The sequence below is a fragment of the Orcinus orca genome, chromosome 1 (assembly GCF_937001465.1).
Source record: "Orcinus orca chromosome 1, mOrcOrc1.1, whole genome shotgun sequence".
NCBI classification, from domain to species: domain Eukaryota; kingdom Metazoa; phylum Chordata; class Mammalia; order Artiodactyla; family Delphinidae; genus Orcinus; species Orcinus orca.
Window position 1 is genome coordinate 52,675,974 of NC_064559.1, and position 22,201 is coordinate 52,698,174.

General features: G+C 35.7%; 1 protein-coding gene across 11 annotated transcripts in view; it reads right to left on the reverse strand.

Moving 5' to 3' along the window:
• Positions 1-22,201, reverse strand: part of RASAL2 (RAS protein activator like 2) — a 382,318-nt gene that overhangs the window by 139,442 nt on the left and 220,675 nt on the right. For 2 of the 11 annotated variants that reach the window (XM_033428156.2, XM_012533028.3), the window contains exon 1: positions 8,288-8,406. The exons of the other annotated variants lie outside the window; for them this stretch is intronic. In XM_033428156.2, coding sequence (XP_033284047.1) covers positions 8,288-8,300 — 13 coding nt within the window. In that variant the 5' untranslated portion in view covers positions 8,301-8,406. Of the gene's footprint in view, positions 1-8,287; positions 8,407-22,201 lie in introns of those variants that run through there. 11 annotated transcript variants of the gene reach the window in all.

Below are 22,201 nucleotides of genomic sequence, written 5' to 3' on the forward strand. Positions count from 1 at the left end.
AGAAAGGCATGCTCAAGAATATATCATGTTTGTATTTTTGCAAAGAAAAAGAAGGAAATTAACATTTATTAAGTATCTTCCATTTATTGTGTTGGATACTTCCACATTTCAGTGATGAAAAAGCTCTTTTAGACATTTCTCCAAAGAAGATATACAGATTGCCAAAAAACACATGAAACAATGCTCAACATCATTAATCATTAGAGAAATGCAAATCAAAACTACAATGAGATATCATCTCACACCAGTCAGAATGGCCATCATCAAGAAATCTACAAACAGTAAATGCTGGAGAGGGTGTGGAGAAAAGGGAACCCTCATACACTGTTGGTGGGAACGTAAATTGATACAGCCACTATGGAGAAGAGTATGGAGGTTCCTTAAAAAACTAAAAACAGAACTACCATATGACCCAGCAATCCCATACTGGGCATATACCCTGAGAAAACCATAATTCAAAAAGAGTCATGTACCACAATGTTCACTGCAGCTCTGTTTACAATAGCCAGGTATGGAAGCAACCTAAGTGTCCATCGACAGATGAATGGATAAAGAAGATGTGGCACATATATACAATGGAATATTACTCAACCATAAAAAAAACAAAATTGAGTTATTTGTAGTGAGGTGGATGGACCTAGAGCCTGTCATACAGAGTGAAGTAAGTCAGAAAAACAAATACCATATGCTAACACATATATATGGAATCTAAAAAAAAAAAAAAAAGTCATGAAGAACCTAGAGGCAAGACGGAAATAGAGATGCAGACCTACTAGAGAATGGACTTGAGGACACGGGGAGGGGGAAGCATAAGCTGGGACAAAGTGAGAGAGTGGTAGTGTATATATGGACATATATACTCTACCAAATGTAAAATAGCTAGCTAGTGGGAAGCAGCTGCATAGCACAGGGAGATCAGCTCGGTGCTTTGTTACCAGCTAGAAGGGTGGGATAGGGAAGGTGGGAGGGAGAGAGACGCAAGAGGGAAGAGATATGGGGATATATGTATATGTATAACTAATTCACTTTGTTATAAAGCAGAAACTAACACACCATTGTAAAGCAATTATACTCCAATAAAAATGTTAAAAAAAGTATTATTTTTCTTCCAATAAAACAAGTAATCACATATCCTTTAAAAGCATAGAAATGTTTTTAAAGCAAAATGATATTAAAGCCAAAGGTACAGAAAACTCGTATTAAATTTGTATCTAGAACTAATTAATAACTATATGTAAAAATTAATGTGTTTGGTATGAGTATATTTATATCTTTATATACACTACAGAAATATATATATAAATTGTTACTACTATAAAATATTTAAGTCATATGAAAATTAGTGTTTTATATGTCTTTGAATGCTTATGAATGGTACTTTGAAAGTTTATGGAAAGCCTGGTAGTTCTATTATTCACATCCTGCAATTTTGTTTTAAAGATGCACTTATAAGCCCAGTCTATCTGAGGCTCTCCCCATCTAACCCTTTAAATGACTCCAAATGTAAAGTCCCTGACTGCACACATAGACCAGGCAAATTTATTTCTTTATTTTTGGCTGCACCACCCAGCTTGCCGCATCTTAGTTCCCCGACCAGGGATTGAACCCGTGCCCTCAGCAGTGAAAGTGCTGAGTCCTTACTGCTGGGCCACCAGGGAATTCCCTAGGCACCTTACAATTGAAGAATAAACATGGGGTCATTCCTCACCCTCTATGTAAACAAAATGGACTTTCAAAGAATATCTTACCATCATCCTGGAAGTTTGCTTACTGTTTTTTTTTTTTGTTTGTTTGTTTTTGCGGTACGCGGGCCTCCGGACGTGCAGGCTCAGCGGCCATGGCTCATGGGCCCAGCCACTCCGTGGCCTGTGGGATCTTCCCGGACCGGGACACGAACCCATGTCCCCTGCATCGGTAGCCGGACTCTCAACCACTGCGCCACCAGGGAAGCCCTTGCTTACTGTTTTTTGTTTCTATTTTGTGGTTTTGTTTTAGCAAAATGGAAAGATTATAAAAATATCTTTTCTCAGACTCTTTACTAAAGGATAACATGCATTCAGAAAAGTGTATAAATAATGAGTGCACAGGTCAATAAAGTTTTTCAAATGGAACTCATCCCAGTAAATAGTACCTAGATTAAACAAAACAGGACAGAACAAAACAAAACAGCATTACCAGCAACCAGAAGCCTCCTTTATACATCCTTTCCAGTCATTACCCCATAATAATCACTATCCTGACTTCTATCACCTCAGATGAATTTGAACTATACAAAAGTGGAATCAAACAATGTATATATTCTTTTGAGACTAACTTTTCATGCTCAATATACACTTGTGAGATTTATCCATTCTGTTGCAGGAAGCAGTAGTTCTTTTCAATGCTGTATAGAATTCCATTGTGTAAGCAAACCACAATTTATCCATTCTACTACTAATGAGCATTTGGGTGGTTTCTAATTTTTAGCTATTACGAACATTTTTGGTACAGGTGCTTTGGTGAACCTATGTATGCATTTCTGTTGGGTACATATATAGGAGTGGAATTGCTGGGTCACAGAGCATTGTTCAGCTTTAGTAGATACTGTCAAATAGTTCTTCAAAGTAGTTGTACAAATCTATACTTTCATCAGTAGTGTGTGAGAATTCCTTTTGTTCTAGATCTCTGTCAACATTGGGTATTTTCTGTTTTTCTCATTTTAGACATTCTGATGGTTATGCAATTCCATTCTGGTTTAAATTTGCATTTCCCTGATGAATAATGAAACTGAGCACCTTTTCATATACTGAAGACCCACTTGGATAGGCTCTTTTGTAAAATGGGCATTGAAGTCTTGCCTTTTTCTCATAGGTGTGTAGAAGTTTGTTATATATTATGATTGGATATTAAAATTTAAAAATATTTCTTTTCAGATTGTCAGAGAAAAATGTAACATAAGCAACATCTGGACTAAACCTGGAAAGCCTTAAAAAAAAAAACAGTTTCTATTCTCCTGTAACACAGTTATGACAGGGGAAAAGAGAAACAAAAAGTCTACCTTTAAATATTTAATTCAAGAACTAAGCAAAATAAAAATGGGCTTATAATTTCTGACACTGGAAGAAACCTACTGGGAAGCTGTCATAAATCACAGTATTTTATAGCAATAAAAGAGTCACGTCCTCGAAGCTCACTATTTCTTGTTAATTAAAATTTGATTGTCAAATACATTTTGCAGTTTCTCAGAAGATATGTTTCTGAGAAAAACTGGTAAATAATTGGTTGGATTTTCTTTTTAAAAAAGGACCAGAGGAAAGCCTAGCTTCTGGTTTTAAATACCCTTCCATTTACAAATAAAACAAACAAGTAACTTCTAAACTTTCTAAAAAGACTTCTGCCTTTTATATTGCAATAAATTCCCTTTGAATAGTACACTTTGGTTTTGTTAATAAAAATGTTTCCAAGGGAGACTGGTTTTCATTCTTTGTAATGACAGCAATAACTCCTTGGATTTCTTCCTTACACCATGTTTTTGGTTTTGTTAATAAAGATGGTCAACACTGGTTCCAATTGGAAAAAAAAAATGAAAAAAGCTACTTCTTCGGAAAATTTACCTTTAAAAGTTGATCATCAATCAAGTATTTACTGAGTGCTGTATTTATAAGGAAAGGAAATAAATAAAACCAAAGTTACTAAAAATATATTTCATAATTTTAGCAATTGTCACTGTGCAAATATTTACAAGTAAAAAATGGTACTCATAAAACAGAGTGACATTTATTGTTTCAGGAAACTACCATGATGTTTCACTGAGTATTAAGTGGAGGCAAAAATGCTTCAAGAAAAATTTCAAGATGTACGTAAGCTAATTGTATGGAAGATAAAATAAAGATCTTAATTCATTAAAAATATCCTTATATTTCAGCTGTATAATGGAGACTCACAAAAATCAGACCAAATACTGTGATACAGTTCCTTTACCATATGCAAAAGGTAAATAATCTATTACCCTTTCTTTGAGTGATTTGTTTCCCATACTTTGAGAAAATGCTAACAAGAAATATAACCATATTGAACAAAATCTTAGAAATGAGCTCTTCATAATGAGCTCTTGGTACACAAAAGATGATTATCCTTCCCTGTTCACAGACACATCACATCTTGTCCTGTCCTTTGACTGAGCAAACCCAATTCTTTCAATGTATTCACACAGGCTAGATTTTTTTGTGGCTCTTCTTGCACTACCTTTGATACATCATTCCTTTTTTAAACAAATGAAATAAATTATTTCATTTATTTAACTGATGCTTTACAGTCTAGGTGTTCCTAGAAAAAGGGATTATTGAAGTAGGGACCCAAACATCTTATTTCTCCTATCTGAATCAACAGACCAGAAATCAAATCAGCTACACACAACCCATTTGAAATGTAATTTAGCAAGAAAGTTATAAACCAGAGTGTTAAAAAGTGAAAGAATATCCAGTTTTTCTAGTTTTCATGTTAACTAAAGGTAATATCTATGAATAGTTAACTACACAACAGTGCTGCTAAGTTTTTCCAAAGGTACTCTATAGTCTGTCGAATTAAATGTAATAATCAGAGTAAGCAAATTGTCCAACAGGCTGGCTATCCTAGGTGACACCTGATCCTGAATGACACCGGCTTGATCCTGGCAGCTAAACTGGCTTGCTTACTTACTTTTGAAAGTCTGACAAAGAAGGGCAAGCAGAACCAGGTTATTTTTATTCTTCAAAGAAGAGAACTGTATTAATCTGAACTAACTTTACAAGTTGCTGTTTCAGCAATTCACTTATTTATAAAATACCGTAAACCTAAGAATGACAGAAATGTGGAGTTTTATAGAGTCTAGTTATTGATAAGAACTCACTGGTTCCCTCTCCATGTGTTTAAGTTCAGAGAGCTCTTCATTCAGCAGAATGGTACAGTCTGAGTAGGAGTGAGGAAGGTACCAGAGAAGATAAAGACCTTCATCTGAATTTTAATGATGATTCAGTAAGTTTCTCCTACTTGTCAAGTATGCACAAAGAAAATATTCTCAGTGGCAACGCTTAAGGCTTCCAGACACAAGCAGATATCATACCCATAATTACATGTGAAACTCTGATAGACTGAATCCCCATCAGCGCGTGCGTGCGCGCACACACACACACACACATACACACACATACATACAAAGGAAGACAAAAATAAAGAGAAAGAAAAGACAGCTATAAGAGGATTCATATTGCTGAGTCATAACTCATTTTCTTGACTCACTGTTCACTAGGAAACAACAGGACATAATCAATTTTCTTCTCTTTCTGCCCTAAAGAATTAGATATTTTAGAAAGTTCATGCACCTCAAGCGTAAGAATCTGCTGAACCCGATTTCACCAGTCACCTGCTTCACTAAAACTGATAGGGAACTGAAAACAAGAACAACCACAAACAACCACTAGAGAGCGTGAAAGAACAGAAAGAACAAAACCAGCATAACACTTTTCCTCTTTACAGGCTGCTGAGGAAGGTCAAGACCGGAGCAGAAGGGGCAACACAACCATGTGGTCTACATAATAGGATTCCCAGAGTTTTGAGCGGATAATCAGGTAACCTTTATGAGTAAAGAATTAACTTGACAACTCAGAGCATTACAAAACACTGAATTATACCCAAGAAGTAGCAAGAAATTGCAGCGAGAAAGAAGTAACTCCTCTGAATGAGACAAAAGTTTTGATCAACTATAGCCAAACTTTTATCAGAAAAATGTCAATGGCTATGATGCAGAGCTCTTTACCTTCTTTGCTAATTTAATATATAAACTATATGGATATATATTTCATGAAAAAAATTTATCAAGGAAAAAAAATCAAGAGCAGTGAAAATGGGCCTGCCTTCAAAATAACAATGGTCAAAAGAAAATTGTTTCACATACATAAGAGAGTTTCTTTCCTGATGTCATTCATTTCACCCTACCCACTCCCTTCCCATTTACAATCTGTCTTTGGTCATAAAATGGGCACCTTATTAGCACACTGCTTTTCTCTAACAGAGAAAGTATAAACCTGCATAATCTGACATCTGTATTCAGGACAGAAAAAGGAGTATGTGTTTCCTTCTAATATTTTTCTCTTTCCAATGCATGGTAGTAATTTTATAATTATCAGATTGGTTAATAAATTAGTTTCTTTCAAGTTAGATCAGTAAAATACCAGCAACAGATTAATGACTTGACTGTTTCTAACATGGGGAAATACACTAAGGCCAAAAGTCCATCTTTATCCATCCATCCATCCATCCACCCACCATATACACACATAACATAATATACACACATATATCGTGGCAGTCCTTTCACATACTCCAGCAGGATAAAAGATGAGAGAAAAAAGCTAAGCCCTGTGTAACAGAACATGAACACTGTTAAGTTGGATAGAGCATTATGTCCTCATTCTCACAGCCATCGGTCCTTTTATAAACAGTGTGTTTTAATAATGGATTCGGCAGTAAGACAGTCTCTTGTTTCCTTCTGGGTAGAGAATGTACTTTGTAGTTTGATTTACAATAGCTGAGAGCAGTAGTGAAACTGTTCCTTACAACTTACTGTTCATCCCTCACAAACTTATAAATCACAACTGCATCTACACAGACCTAGTCAAAAACTGGAATAGCAGGTCAAGCTTTAACACAAAAACACTGCATCCCTTCACTGTGCTTATAGCCAAATCAAGCTAACTTGTTCCCAGGAATTGTAAAGAGCCATGACAGATCCTTTTGACAGTGGCTATCTTTACTATTTAGCTCACTAGAATAGTGTGGTCTCTTTCAACCCCACAACGGTCTCCAGAAAAATGGAAAGGGCAGCAACCTTTTTAGGGACTAAATGAAAATGTATGAAGACAGATGTTCACTGTCTGTTGTCACTCTCAAGATCCTCCACTTAAGTTACCCTCTAACACATAATTCATGAGGTGAAGTAACAGAGGACCCTTATAAATGGAGGAAACAGAGCTGGACCTTGGATAAGGAAGCAACTGGTTCAAACAGTTGGATAATTTTAAAATGTTATCTTACATTAAAAAATATAAATATAGAGAAGGCAGTGAATATGGGATGATGTTTTGCTTCCAGTAGATACAAGTTACCCCCAAACAGCTTTACTAACTTAAATTATACAGTTGCTAAGTCCCAAAGTCTTTAAAAGAAATTAAAATCAATTTGAATTTTAATTTCATATACAGATATTCAGAACATGCCACAGCTATGTAATTGTTTATATAAAAGCAACATTCAAACTACAGTTATTTTTCTTAACTGAAAGCTATTTTTCTGATAAATATTTTGTTATATATTTTTGGTTTTGAACAAGAATATATCAATATTGATGACATCCATCCCCCAATATTTCCTTCCCATAAGATTTCAATCTAGGTTTATGATGCATTTGGTCTTTAGGCAATAATTCATGGTACCTGAGCCAGCAGATGCAGTATGGATAAAGTATAAAGCATAAATGTATTGATAGTTGGTACCATGAAAAAACCAGTAAACTGCAGATCATGAGACCTGGATTTTCTTTTCAATTCTGTTGTAATGCTGTGATCTTGAGCAAGCACCAACTCCCTTAGACCTCAATGTTCTCATTGAAAATGGAGAGAGTGGACTGCAGTAGACGTCTCTCAAGTCTCTTTCAGATTTAACTTTCAATGAGCTAATTAAAGTTTCTAACTTGTCATCTATTGGCAGAGGATATTAAAAGCCTGCTTGGGCAAAAAACCCCACAAAGAAACAAAAAATAAGCAAAGTTCTCATTGTCTATGGATCCAACCTGTTGAGCTTTCCGAATTAAACAGATTTACTACACGCTACTGAGATTCAAGCACAGTTGTTACAATATTATTAATGGTCAATATATTTTGTCTCCCTCAGAGAGAAATGGGCTGTATCCATTCCCAGGTATCTTAATATTTCATAAAGAATCTGGGGAAGATACAGAATAAGAAATCCACTTCAAATTATTAAAAGAACGAGTAAATGTTGCAGTGTTAGTATTTTGCTATGATCATGACACCTTTAATTTATCTGAGTTTCTCAGAAGGCTATTCTTGAGCTGGATTTTGTACTGGATGTTGACAGCCTCCACACAGTATTCCTGTGAACTCACAGTAATGAAAAACAACCTATTTTTTAAAGCCAATAAGCACAAAAGTAAACAGTCAATCCATTTGTGTAATTTTGAAAAAGCACACATTCCCTTTAAATATGTACGAACTTTTAATTTCTGTCTCAGACAGACTCTAGGAACTCTTACCTGGGGTCTGCATTCCGTGAAGTTTCTGGGTGTTGCTAACATGATCCTTCCGGCATGCCAGTCAAAACACTTTCTATACTGTATGGTCACCGTGCTTGCTCACTTGCGCTCTCTCTCTCTCTCCACTTTTTTTTTTTTTTTTTGCTCTCGCTCTGTGCCTCAGACAGATTGGAATGTAGAAAAGCCAGAGCCAACGCCAGTCAAACTCCATCCCCCCCCCCCCCTCCCCGCCCAGTTCTTTTGCTAGAGAGCACTGAACAATGGCTATCCTTCCTGCTCAGAGCGCCTCTCTTTCACAGCACTGGATGCAGGAGGCAATCTAGTTCAGGAGAAGCAATGCGATTTACCAAGCGAGGTAATTCATTTCTTCTGTCCCAAGGGTGGATGAGTACATCTGTGTGTTTTAAGAAGTGATTCATTTTTTTTTTAAGCAATCTACTTCAAAATCTGTCCTATTTTAGGGATAGAAAAATAAAACAAATTTCAGAGAGTCTTATTTTGAGTGTTATTGTGCTGAATTAAAACATAAACTTTTCTAAGTACAAAACCCAGGGAAATATCTTACAGCTGATGTATATATAGAAGTGTGTTAACACAAATATTATTATCTTAAAGTCACTCAGTGTGTCACCTTATCGCAATAGAAATATTTTAAATTCAGAAAAGAAAATTTTTATTTCTCGAAATCTTTCATTCAGGTCTTAAGCTAGAACTTCACTTTAAAGATAAAGAATAATTAAAAATTAATTTTATAAACAGAATGGCTCCTAACTGATTAGTCAACTAGTTGTGATGAAACTATAGATAATATCACTATTCTCAGTCATTATTTTGGTTTGTTTTCAAATCTGACGTATTTCTAGGGTTTGTTTTTTTCTACATTCCAAAAAAGGAAGGCAGGTCAATGATGTAATCTTCATTATTGGTATGGTGACCTAACACATTCTGCAGCTGCTCGTTTGCTGAGGTTAGCATGTCAGCATTGAGCAATTAAAAAATTCACTGTTTGAATCACTGAGCAGATTCTACCTGCCACTTCAGACAGTAGAACAGGACAGACATGAGAAGAGCCAGGTTTCAATCTTTTATCTACCGTTTAACAAACAGCTGACGGAAATAAGTATACTCTATCTCTATTTATGTATTTATATATATGTATTATATATATCTCTCTCATATACTATCTAGATAAACATTTACACACAGATATATTTGTATATGTACACATACATACATATGTGTGATGAGTGTGAATGTATGTATCTTTGGCACCCTTTTTTCCCTCCACTTTTTCTCTCCAAGTCTCAATGATTCACATTTAAAGTCTCCTTTAATTCCATCATAATTTGGTTTTCGTTATCTGCTTTCATTTTCTTTCAAGGATCATAATACTCTAACATTGCATTTTCCTCTGCCTTTACTTTGAGTTTTCTATTTCTACTTCAGAAGAACTATTCCTATAAATCCTATTGCTACTCAAGTAAGAGTCATAGAGGGGGAAAAGACATAAACAAAAAGTTATACAGAAAAGAACAAACTAAGGATCTGACCATGAAGACTTACAGACCACAGACTCCCACCCTGCCCTATATGAAACAAAACACAAACAACCCCTACCCTCTTCTCACTCAGGTGAGCCTTAAGCTTTATCATTATTTGTCTCATTTATAATTAACCCTAAAATAGTGCAAGGTATACCAAAATTATTTTTACTTATTATTCCTCAAAATATTTATAAAAAATAAGTCATGGGGCTTCCCTGGTGGTGCAGTAGTTGAGAGTCCGCCTGCCGATGCAGGGGACACGGGTTCGTGCCCCAGTCCGGGAAGATCCCACATGCCGCGGAGCGGCTGGGCCCGTGAGCCATGGCTGCTGAGCCTGCGCGGCCGGAGCCTGTGCTCCGCAACGGGAGAGGCCACAGCAGTGACAGGCCCGTGTACCGCAAAAAACAAACAAACAAAAAAAGTCATGATTTCCATCATTCTATCCAAGAGTCAGAGTCTAAGTTAGAGTCTAAGCAGTGAGTCTAAATTATCAGGGAAAGAGATTTCAGCTCAATAAAAGGAAGTCAGAGCCATTGCAAGGCGCTTTCCGAAGGGGCTGCCTACTACAAGAGGCAGTGACGCCCTAACTCTTCCCACACGGGTTGGCAGCCCATCTGATGAATAACTGTAGTGCAGCAGCTTTCAAACTATGCTACTGAACTCGTGTTCTGATGATAAAAAAGAATAATAGCAATCTTCCGTGACATGACAGAGAAAGATCATGTATACGATTTTCTCAAGTGTGATTTTTTTTCTTTTTAAATATATTTTAAAATGTTAGAATCTGTTACTGTTAATTAACCTTAAAGATGCCTGGAATAGTTCCAAATTCAGATCGATAATGACATTTTCAGATATTTGAAGGTGAATTATAACAATAATTTATTGTGTTCTGCAAAAGGCACTTTCACTACCTAGAGTTCTGATAACTTGAGTAAATCTGAGAAGCACTGTTGAGGAAACAATTTTTCATATACCCAAATATGATGTTATTCCATTAGTCAACACTGTTCAAAGGATATTATACACCATATTTTATTAATTTCTATACTAAATCTTTTCACAAGTATGCATTCCTATTTATAATCCCGTTTTATGCCTTCTAGCCTTGATGTTGCTGCTTCTCTATATAGAAGTTCCTTCCTTGCCTGGTCTGCCTGTCATACTCTTATTTACCCTTCAAAACCCAGATTTAAAATTATATTCTTAGTGTGGTTTACCTTATTTCCTACCAGAGTTGATTACATTCTCCTCTGTATTTTTTTTTTTACTCTCCACTATTTTTTTTTCTTTATAGCCTTCATCATTCTCTAACATTATACTATGTACTGATGTTTAATGTCTCTTTTCCCCACCAGAACATGAGGTAGATGAGGGAGGGGCTTTGTCTTGTTTTCAGCTTATTGCTAGAGCCTAGAACAGTGCCTGGCTTAATAGGTACTTAATCAGTGATGCCTGGATGGAGAGATGGATGGATGGATGAAAAAATATATTTCAATTACCAAACCTTTGTAAGTACTTACACTGAGGAGTGCTTTAGAATAACTTGAGGACAGGGACCATAGCATATCCATTTTCTGATGCCACAGCCTAGCACTGTATATGTACATGCGGTGAAACAAGAATATAAAGGAATTCGTCTCAGGTTTGTGCGATTTCAAGTTAACTAATTGAAGCCAATCGAATTATATACGAAGGGAAAATAGTCATTTCATCATTTACCCAATTAGGACCTACTTATAATAGGTGAAATCCTGATCCCTAGATGTTGCTTCTTGGAATAATTTTTAATGTCTCTGAACCCACAGCCATGTGTTGTGCTGCCTTGATCACAGAAATGCAGCTTTTGAGGTAGACACTGAAGAGACTGATAAAATCTTAAACTACGACACTAAGAAGGAGTTCTCTAAGAAGCTGGAGAAGCATGAGTAAATGGCTCACACTCCAGCCATGAGCTCAAGTTACAAAGTAACTGAAATCCATGTCCATGCAGAAAATCCCTCATGGGTTAGAAGAGCCTCATAGAGTCTGAAGGCATTTTGAAATGATATATTGGATCACATAACTAGAAAGCTCAATTCAGCACCCAGCATATTCATTTTGGTTAGATGAGGGCACTTGAGCCATTTTATTTTTGCAAATGGTCACTATGTTGTCAATATCTGGTTTCACATTTCTCCTCTATACAGAGAGTTGGATAGGGTTGTCTTGACTAATCCATCTTATGCAGTCATGATCCAGCACTGTACTTACTAAATGGTTCTACTAGGTTGAACTACGTGAAAATGCCATTTTTGTAAGTCAAAAATAGTCGAATATCAGCAATGATCAAATGAATAATAAGAAAGATTCAAACACTGAATGAAGGGCTGGAGTAGATAATTTTAAAGGTCTCTTCTGGTTCTGGAATTCCATATTATAATTCAAACATAAATAAGAACATCAATCAAATTTAAAGATTGGTCACCACCCTGTCAAACTATGGTCCTATTATAACTTAACACAGCACTCTGTTCTTGTCCTTCTTGGAACTTATATAATGTTTGCCACATAATAAATGCTTAATAAATATCTGCTAAATAAACAAATAGCTTGAAAACAGGTATAAATGGACTACCGAAGGCTGTCTCTATGTGAGTTTTCAAGTTCAGTGTCAACGAATATTGGTTTTGTTTCTAAAAGGCTAGGATATTTTTTTCTAGTTATGAATCAAACAGTATGTTTTGTGAACTTGGAAGAATATGGATAGTACATTTTCTCCCTACCCCTTACAAAAGTAATTATGGAATTCTGACTTTGGTACAGGTATAGAAGTCAATGTAACAGCCATTAAGAAACCTTAAAACTATAGATGCATGATTTTCTGAAAATCAAAGGGCACACACAAAAAAGCTAGCTGCATATAATTAAAAGTTACTTGCACATCTACTTTCTTATCAAACAAATTAACAAATGAGCAAACAAACAAAAAATCCTGGTAATACATGTCGTCTCCTCCTCCAAGCAGATACACATATTGATAGCAGTCAAACTGAGGTGTACACCAGTCTGTACGTGTGCTCCCTCTTCTGAACAGCAGATGATCAGAGACACAGCTTCTTCTAACCATAAACACAGTTTCTGTTAATGTCTCCCCATAAACCAGACTGACATTCTGATGCTGTGGCCTTCCTACTGCATTCTTTTCAGAGTTCATATTAGAAAAGGAAACCATTGTTTATAACTAGAATGACAAACACTAAAGTCACCCACTTATTCAGAAATGCCACTGAAATTCTAATTTTTATTCCATTTTATTTCTATATGATGGGACCACAAGGCATGCTTCTCTTCTGATAAAAAGGCATTATAAAGACCGAAGGATCTGTTAGTCATATGGTTAGCAAAGTACTCAGAGTGTTTAGAAAAGGCACATGCCAGACAAGTGACAATTTTGATGGCCACACAACGTTTTTACAACTTCTGGCTAGGCATTAGAGCTTTGCCTTGCTTTTCCAGCTAAGATGATTTAGTAGACTGCATTTGGTTACCTGAAATGGCCATTGGTCAGGAGAAAGCATTACAAAGAGCAGGCAAAATCACACATCAGTCACCCTTCTCAATACTCAGGCTGCCATATGAATAGGACCGTACTTCAAAGAAAAATAAGTAAAACCTTTGTGGAAAAATCCAGGCAAATCTTTTTCTAGTTTTATTTCAGTGTATGAGTAATAATATACTACAGAAACAAAAGTAACACTTCTATTTCTATGAAAAAAATCATTAATAAACAGTAAGAAGCAACTAAAAGCTTTCTGGGATAGGGTTGGATATTAATGGATATCTCAATGTGTTCACAGAGCCAAGGACATGCCTGTGACACTGGCCCTCCTCATTTAAAAGAAGAGCTTAAACTGAACTTTAATAAAGCCTTCAAAAACTCATTTTCTTCAGTGGCTTTAAAATACATATATAACTATCTGCACCGCTTGGCTTGTTGATTTCCTGTTAAGCTAATCTGCTGTCACAACTGAAGTACTATTAGTCCACCTTTCCCATATAATGCAGATAACACTTCAGTTTCAGTAAAAATATGTCATTAGGCATTTATTTTTGCCTTAGTTTTAAAGAATATTTGCAAGTGTGGGCTACTGTTTCCATAAGTCTACTTATAAAAAGCAAAGATGTTATGGTACAGTCATCTTTGGCATACCACTGATACAACAACATATATATGTACTATATAATTGAAAACACTAGTGCATACGGCAGGTAAAGTCCACTTCACTCAATTTCCATTACTCTCTTACAACTAACTAAAGCAATCTAAAATCTAGTAGAACTCCAAGAGATAAATCATGAAGCAAAGAGGACATCAAAATGGACAACAGACACATGAAAAGATGCTCAACATCACTAGTCATCAGGAAAATGCAAATCAAAACCGCAATAAGATATTATCACCTCACACCCGTCAGAATGGTTTTCATCTAAAAGACAAGGGACAACAGGTGCTGGTAAGGATGTGGTGAAAAGGGAACCCTCATACACTACTGATGGGAATATAAATTGATCCAATACTATGGAAAATAATATGGATGTTCCTCAAAAAATTAAAAATAGATCTACCATACAATCCAGCAATTCCACTACTGGGTATATACCCAAAGGAAATGAAAACAGTATTTTAAAGAGATATATGCACTCCCATGTTTACTGCAGCATTATTCACAATATCCAAGATACGGAAACAACCTTAAATGCCCATCAACAGAAGAGTGGGTAAAAAAGATACGATTTATATACCGATGAAATATTATTCAGCTATGAGATAGGAGGATAGCCTGCCATTTGTGACAACATGCATGGACCTTGAACACATTATGCTAAGTGAGATAAGTCAGACAGAGAAAGACAAATATGGTATGACATCACTTATATATGAAATCTAAAATGTCAAACTCAAAACAAGTCAGACAGTAAAATGGTGCTTACCAGGGGAGGGGTTTGGGGGGATAAAACTGATGTTGTTTAAGGGTACAGACTTGCAGTGGATAGTAAATAGGCCATAGAGATCTAATGCACAATGTAATAACTACAGACAACAAAATTATATTACAATTAGGTAATGTGAAAATAGCATTACAACGGTAATCATATTACAATATATAAATGTATCAAAGTAACATGTTGTACACCTTAAATTCATATAATGTTACGTGTCAAATATATTTGATTTTTTAAAAGATGGTTCTGATTATTTTTTTAACATCTTTATTGGAGTATAATTGCTTTACAATGGTGTGTTAGTTTCTGCTTCATAACAAAGTGAATCAGTTATACATATACATATGTTCCCATATCTCTTCCCTCTTTGATTATTTTTTAATAGAAAAATCCATTCCCCAAAGGAAAATTGAAATTATTAAGGAAGGGGAAAATTAATGTGTGGTACTTCTAGTCATTACTTCTGAACCATTAGGATGGTGATAGTAATAAAAATTAGACCCTTTTATTCAATTATATTCTAGGCTCCAAGAGTGCATCTCTGTTCCACTTTATGATACTAGTGTTATAACATTTTCATTTCAAATATTACATTTTGAAATACATACATGTTTCCCCTATTTTTTTGAAAAGGGTTATTTTTGAAAGTTCCTATGTAATGATATGAGAGTTTTTCTTATTTTAAAAGGTGAGATGAATGATCCGCCAATCTGTTAAAGTCAAGTGTAAAACACTATGGACATGAAAAATAACTCCATAAATATTCAGTTTCAGAAAATATCAGTAAATATGAAAAATAACTTTCAAGAGGTTAAACTTCCTTCTAAATTTCTGCACATACAGTATAAAAAAATTCTTTATAGTTACTGAATAAAGTTCTACATAATAAGAAATAAATTAGACAGTCTTCCAGAAAAGGCAAAAGCAATGGTACAAAAGGTACAGAATTATGAGACAAGGCACATAGTCAATTCCAAACCAGCAACCCTACAAAGAAAGCACCATGTAGTTCAGCAACAAAAATACTGCATTCAAGGATTGATTTACCATTTGCTTTAGTAACAAATTTTTCGATCCGTCACAACGGATAACGTATTTTCTCTCCGCAATAGAATATGGCATCTAACTTTATTATTGCTGAAGCTAAAAACCAATGAAAAACTTGAAAATCATCTATGAGAGATTTGTTTCAGTGATAGGAGTGATGTAACCCCAATAAAAAACAAAAATTTGGGTTTTAACATATTCAAGAATTATGATTATGTGCCTGTACTATTCTTTAACATACCTTCAATAATGGTTACTATTAACAGATAAATCTGCCCCAGGATATAATAAAGTTAGAGCGCCTATGGCTTGGGTTTATGAACTAATTTAAAACTAAATAATGTACTTAACATGCTGGTCTTAAAATGTCATATTGATAGAAAACAAAAATAAGTGAAAAACAGCTATATTTAGGGGAAGTCTAATACTTCAGTGATATTTTATAAGTGACAAAAACTGAGAGATAAAAGAGGGGTTAATGAATTTGCTAAGGAAATAGTCATTGGTGACTAAGGGCAGAATCACACTCCCACTATTAGATCTCTCAAGAGGCCATCCAGAGAAATAAGAACAGGGATATTTGTGTATGGGAACTGGAAATATCCCTTTCCCCCTCATGTCAGGAAATAAATACAATGGTTTCTATCTCATTGGCAAGAGAAAGATCACAACACTGCTTTTAAGGATATAGTTTTGTCCTTTGTCCTTTGTTCTAGGCTTGAATTTGTAAAATGTGATTATTATGGATCATGGTTTACCCTGTACCGTCAGCTTTTGCATGATTAAAATGATCTCCTATAAAACATTCAAAATTTCCTAAGGTTTTCATGATACATATTTTAAATTCTATGTCACATGAAATTAAAAAGAATATGATGAACTGGAAAATGCTGAAAATATATTGTGCATCCTTGTTCACTGTTTAATTAGGCTCAATATTTATTGAGTGCTATTAAGTGCCAAACATGTTCTTGGTAGAGAAGTTCTCTAAATGATGCATGAAGTTGCATCTTTAAGTAAACAGAATTTCATTCATCACAGTTTTTCCTAAGATTGCCAATAGCAACAAGAAACCTATATATTTTGTTTTCATATTTTCAAATAAATGACTACACATTATTTTCCACTAAGTGATGGTAAAACAGACAACTCTGCTAATAAATTTATTTTTTTAACGGTATAAGGAGATAACCGTTGACAGCATCATAGGACTCGGGAGTACTCATCCTCTTTTTTTTTTAGAAGAGATTTTTTTAAAATTAATTAATTAATATTTGGCTACGTTGGGTCTTCGTTGCTGTGCGCAGGCTTTCTCTAGTTGCAGTGAGCGGGGGGCTACTCTTTGTTGTGGTGTGCAGGCTTCTCACTGCGGTGGCTTCTCTTGTTGCGGAGCATGGGCTCTAGGTGCGCGGGCTCCAGTAGTTGCGGCACGTGGGCTTCAGTAGTTGTGGCTCATGGGCTCTAGAGTGCAGGCTCAGTAGTTGTGGCACATGGGCTTAGTTGCTCCGCAGCATGTGGGATCTTCCTGGACCAGGGCTTGAACCTGTGTCCCCTGCATTGGTAGGCGGATTCTTAAGCACTGCGTCACCAGGGAAGTCCTAAGAACTCAGCCTCTTTTGCTCACCACTCTAAGGTGAGCAGCAGAAAGAGCATAGAAGTTCAGAGGACTAACTGTAGGTGAGATTACCAGGTTCAAATACCAGCTGTGCCATTTACTACTTACAGAGTCTTGGAAAAGCCCTGCCTTGGTTTCATTAAATATTAAAAAAGTAAACAAACAGAGATAATAATAGTACCTAGCTCATAAAGTAAGTAACTATTTGCGAAGTGCTTGGAACAATTCCTGGCACAAACCACTATGTAAGCATTTGTTGAATAAAATAAAATAAAAATAGTATTCTGTGTGTTTGGGGGAGGGAGGCTGTAAAAAGGAGGGGGGTGGGAATGAGAACAGTTTTTATCATTCATCCCTGATTTGACATGGCATTCTTTCCCTCAAAAAGCTCACCTTCTTGTGATAAATATCTTTATGGATTTCTTCATTTACCAGGACTCACAAGCTATCATCACCTTGGATTCTCTAAATGGTTCTTTTCCTTCCATTTATAAAAATGTTTAATTCTTTTACCAGAGATCACTTTTAATGTGTTCATTACATGGTCTAGAGTACATCCCCCTGCAACTACAATCATGTGAAGAAGTCTGTAACTTTGTCAAAAAAGTATTACTCTTACCAAGACTATTAGATATAAGACACTACATATACCCTATACTGTAATAGTAGATGCCTCGATAAGAAAATGCTGACATTATAAATTACCCAAGGAGAGGTACAAATGAAATGTTCTGTGAAATAATTTCTCAGTAGGTATGTAGGATAGTAGCTTACAGAACTTTGGGCATATATTTCAAGCAGCAACAGTAAAACAAACTAACACATCACTTATGTTCCTCATATTATGGGCTAATATTAGCTCAATCTTCTGGACTTACTCAATGAAATAATTTTGAGAAAAGATTGTGCAGGGTTTACTAGTCACCTGATAGTAATGCTGTAATAAAGTGGAACTGAAAATAAACTGGTGCCTTCACTTTAGCAGTCAACAACATTTATACTTTTCCTGCCACAAATGACTCTGATAACTTAAGGCAATTTAGTCAACAATATTATCAACCAAGATTTATTGAATGTATAATAAATACTGATCTAAATACTGCTGGAGATAGATTTCCCTGTCCAGTTGATAGTAAGAAGTACATCCAAAGTGGTTAAAGGGCATTAAATTTCATCAAATTAATTGTTTGCTGTGTACTTCATTTCTGATTACATATTTACTATCTGTGACTGTTTTTTAATGAAAGGAGTTGTTCTCATGAAAAATCTGGCATCTAGAATGTTTGTCATAATCTATTAAACTATGCATAATTTGTACTTAAAGTCTGAAATTTCAGTACCCTACTTAAAAACTAGTTGGATTTTAAATGTGTTCATACATCGATTGTATGGAACTCAAGATTTCTTTTCTTACAGAAAATACAGCAAAACTGGCAGAGGGAAAGAAACAAACATTTAATGAGCACCCAGTATGTGCCAGCATTCTTCTGGGGAACTTAATTTTAACATGTTATTTTTCACAACCCTGTGAAGTAGTAACTATCATGCTGATTTTACACATTCAGAAGGTTGTTTCCTTAAATTACACATTACTTTATTAAGTAATATATGTACACTGTGGGAAAAATCTCAACTATATTTAAAATCAAATAGGCTAATAAAAAAATAGCAACCCCATAATCCACCCCATCAAAGGCATTCCTTCTTTTAATTTTTAGCCTTGTCTTTTGGTATTTATCTCAACATTTCTAAATAAAACCTAGTGGTATAAGAATATTATTTAGATATGTTGAGATTAAATTGAGAAGGCCCTAAAAGCCTTCTATCCTCTTACCTCAGTTTGGACTGGACACTCTCTCAGCCAGCTACATGGCTGCCATCCCGGGACATCCCTTCACCAGTATTCTGGGGATTCCCTTTGTCTTCTTCTTGTCCTTTTCGATTTACCCCTTCTGTTACTTGACAGATCATTTAGCTTGGAATACAATTTCAGTTTAGAGTCATGATCGCTTGGAACTTTAATAGCACTACTCCATGGTCTTAGCCTCTAACATTGCTGTCAAGAACTCAGATGCCACTCTTATTCGAATGCTGTATAGCATATTTTTGTTTCTGTTTTAAATCCCTGAAAACTTTTAGGAGGTTCTCCTTATCTCAGATGTTCTGAAATTTCCTGAAGATGTGCTTTGAAATAGGTCTTTATTTACGTTGCTGAGCACTTAACAGCTTCATTTAACCTGGAAACTCATAACCTTCAGTTCTTGGAATTTTTCCTTCAGATCTTGACCAAATGTCCCTTAAACAGTGAGATTTTCCCTGGTCATCTCATATAGAATAATGTTCCTCTGCCTTCTTGCCCACCCACAGTACTTTCTAGATCCTGTACCCCACCTCAATTTCCCCCCACTGCATTCACCATCACTATATGACATAACGTAGAGCTGTCTATCTTTGTCAGTCTACTTCTACCAGAATGTAAGCTCCATGAAGGCAGGGGCTTTGGTCTGCACTGCTGACTGTTTTGAATGCTTTATTCACATAGGCCAGAACAGTGTGCAGCACATAACAGAAATTTTTAAAATATATATGATTAATGAAAGGATTATCTCCATAAGGAAAGGTAATTTGCTAAGTCAGTCACTCTGTAGGGCTTTGAATCGGGAACAAAATCTTGGGAAGAGAGAAAAGACAGACAAGGTCTCACAGCCATTTGTCAGTAATTTAAGTCATTTAAAAATAAGAAATAGCCAATCAGTAATTGCGATTTGTACAAAGGGATGGGGAAGCACCATAATAAACTGGATTTTGAGTCATACATATTTGGGTTTGAATTTTGGTTCTGCCATTCACTTGGCATCAGTATTCTTGTCTATAAAATGAGGATAATAACAGCGTCTGTTTCACAGGACTACTGCCAGGAGTAGATGACAGAATGCATAGCCAGTCCTTAGCATGGTCACTATTTATTTATTATTATTATTATTTTTTTTTGCGGTACGCGGGCCTCTCACTGTTGTGGCCTCTCCCGTTGCGGAGCACAGGCTCCAGACATGCAGGCTCAGCGGCCATGGCTCACGGGCCCAGCTGCTCCGCGGCATGTGGGATCTTCCCGGACCGGGGCACGAACCCGTGTCCCCTGCATCGGCAGGCGGACTCTCAACCACTGCGCCACCAGGGAAGCCCAGCACAGTCACTATTTCGTCATCATTGTGTCTATCTGGCCACACTTGTTTCTTCATATTCATAACTATTCTTTATTTTTATTCTAAAAATATAAAGAGATAAAACTGATAGAGCAATCAGTGATACTAAGAAACAGGAAGAATCAGAGATTCACATTTAAAATAGCCAGTTCATGGTATTGTATCCAAAAAACATGATAGGAGGTGAGATAAAGTCTACACAGCATACTTATTCAAGAATTTATTGAATTTATCAAAAACAAAAACAAAAAAAGCAAACAACCCTATTGCAGCAGTCTGCAACCCAGAAGAGGGCCCTTAGCAGACATCAAATCTGTTTGCTGTTTAAACCACCCAGTCTATGGTATCCTATTATAGCAGCAGGAACTAAGACAAGTACTATATAAGAATGTATTATTTAGGCATAAATACAACAGAGCAGTTAAATTCATTTCTAAGTTTGGGAAAGCTTATGGAAATTTTAGTATAATTCTAATTTATTAACCATAGAAACACATTTAGTTATAAAAGCTCATCTTTATCAATAACCCTATGCTATATCACTGACATTAAACATTATTAGAAGAGGCCACATTTTCTCCTCATTCCTATTTTGCATGTGGTTTCTTTTTTGGAAGGCTTACCTACCACAGTGGAACTTTCTAGCTTTGAGCAGCTACTCCAAGGCTATTTTTATCTAATTGTTTTGTGCACTGCTGATGATATTCTGCTTTTAAATATATTATTCTCTCTCTTGCTGTCAGTCACTCCCAATGTATTATTTCACAGGCTCCCTCCCTAGCTCATCTGGTTCCTAATACACACATCTGAATACTTCCCTACAGTTCCTACTTTTAGAAATTACAAAAGGTTTGTTTAAATGTTTTTGACTCTTTGATGGCACAACTTTGATTAAAGGAAAAGGAAAAAAACCCAAAGGGCTCTAAGATATAAAAAAAATGAACTGACATAAAATAATAACCTTTATTACCAGTTCTCTTTCTACTTCAGTCTCTTCCACTTCCTTCCTATCCCAAGAATTCATCTTCTTTTTACTTTTTTCTACCTTGAATTTTTCCTGTTATTCTCTACTCTGTAGTTAGAAATAACATGGCAAACACAGACAAAATAAAAATTATTTTGTAAGCAAAGGAAAAAAATGAAATGGATGGGAAGTTCCTGTTGTGATATATTAACTGTCAATTGAAATGGGAAAAAGTTAACGTGCAAATTTCTGAAGACAACAGGAAAGTAAATAGGCTGTACATTTCAGAGAAAAGAAAGTAGTCAGAACAATCCAGCAGACACAACAGCTTTATGAGAAACTTGGGAGCTTCCTTTCTTAAGTATTGTTACTATAGAAATTAGATGGCAGGGGAGTGCCAAGAGGGTCATAACAAAACACGCTTCATCCCTGGAGGCAGCTCCAGTCTGTTTTGGATACAAACTCAACTAGATTTTCCACCTCTCTGATTTACAAATCCTTCTGTTTGAAATATAAACTAAAAAGGCTTCAGTAAATAGCTGAGCCAAACCTGCT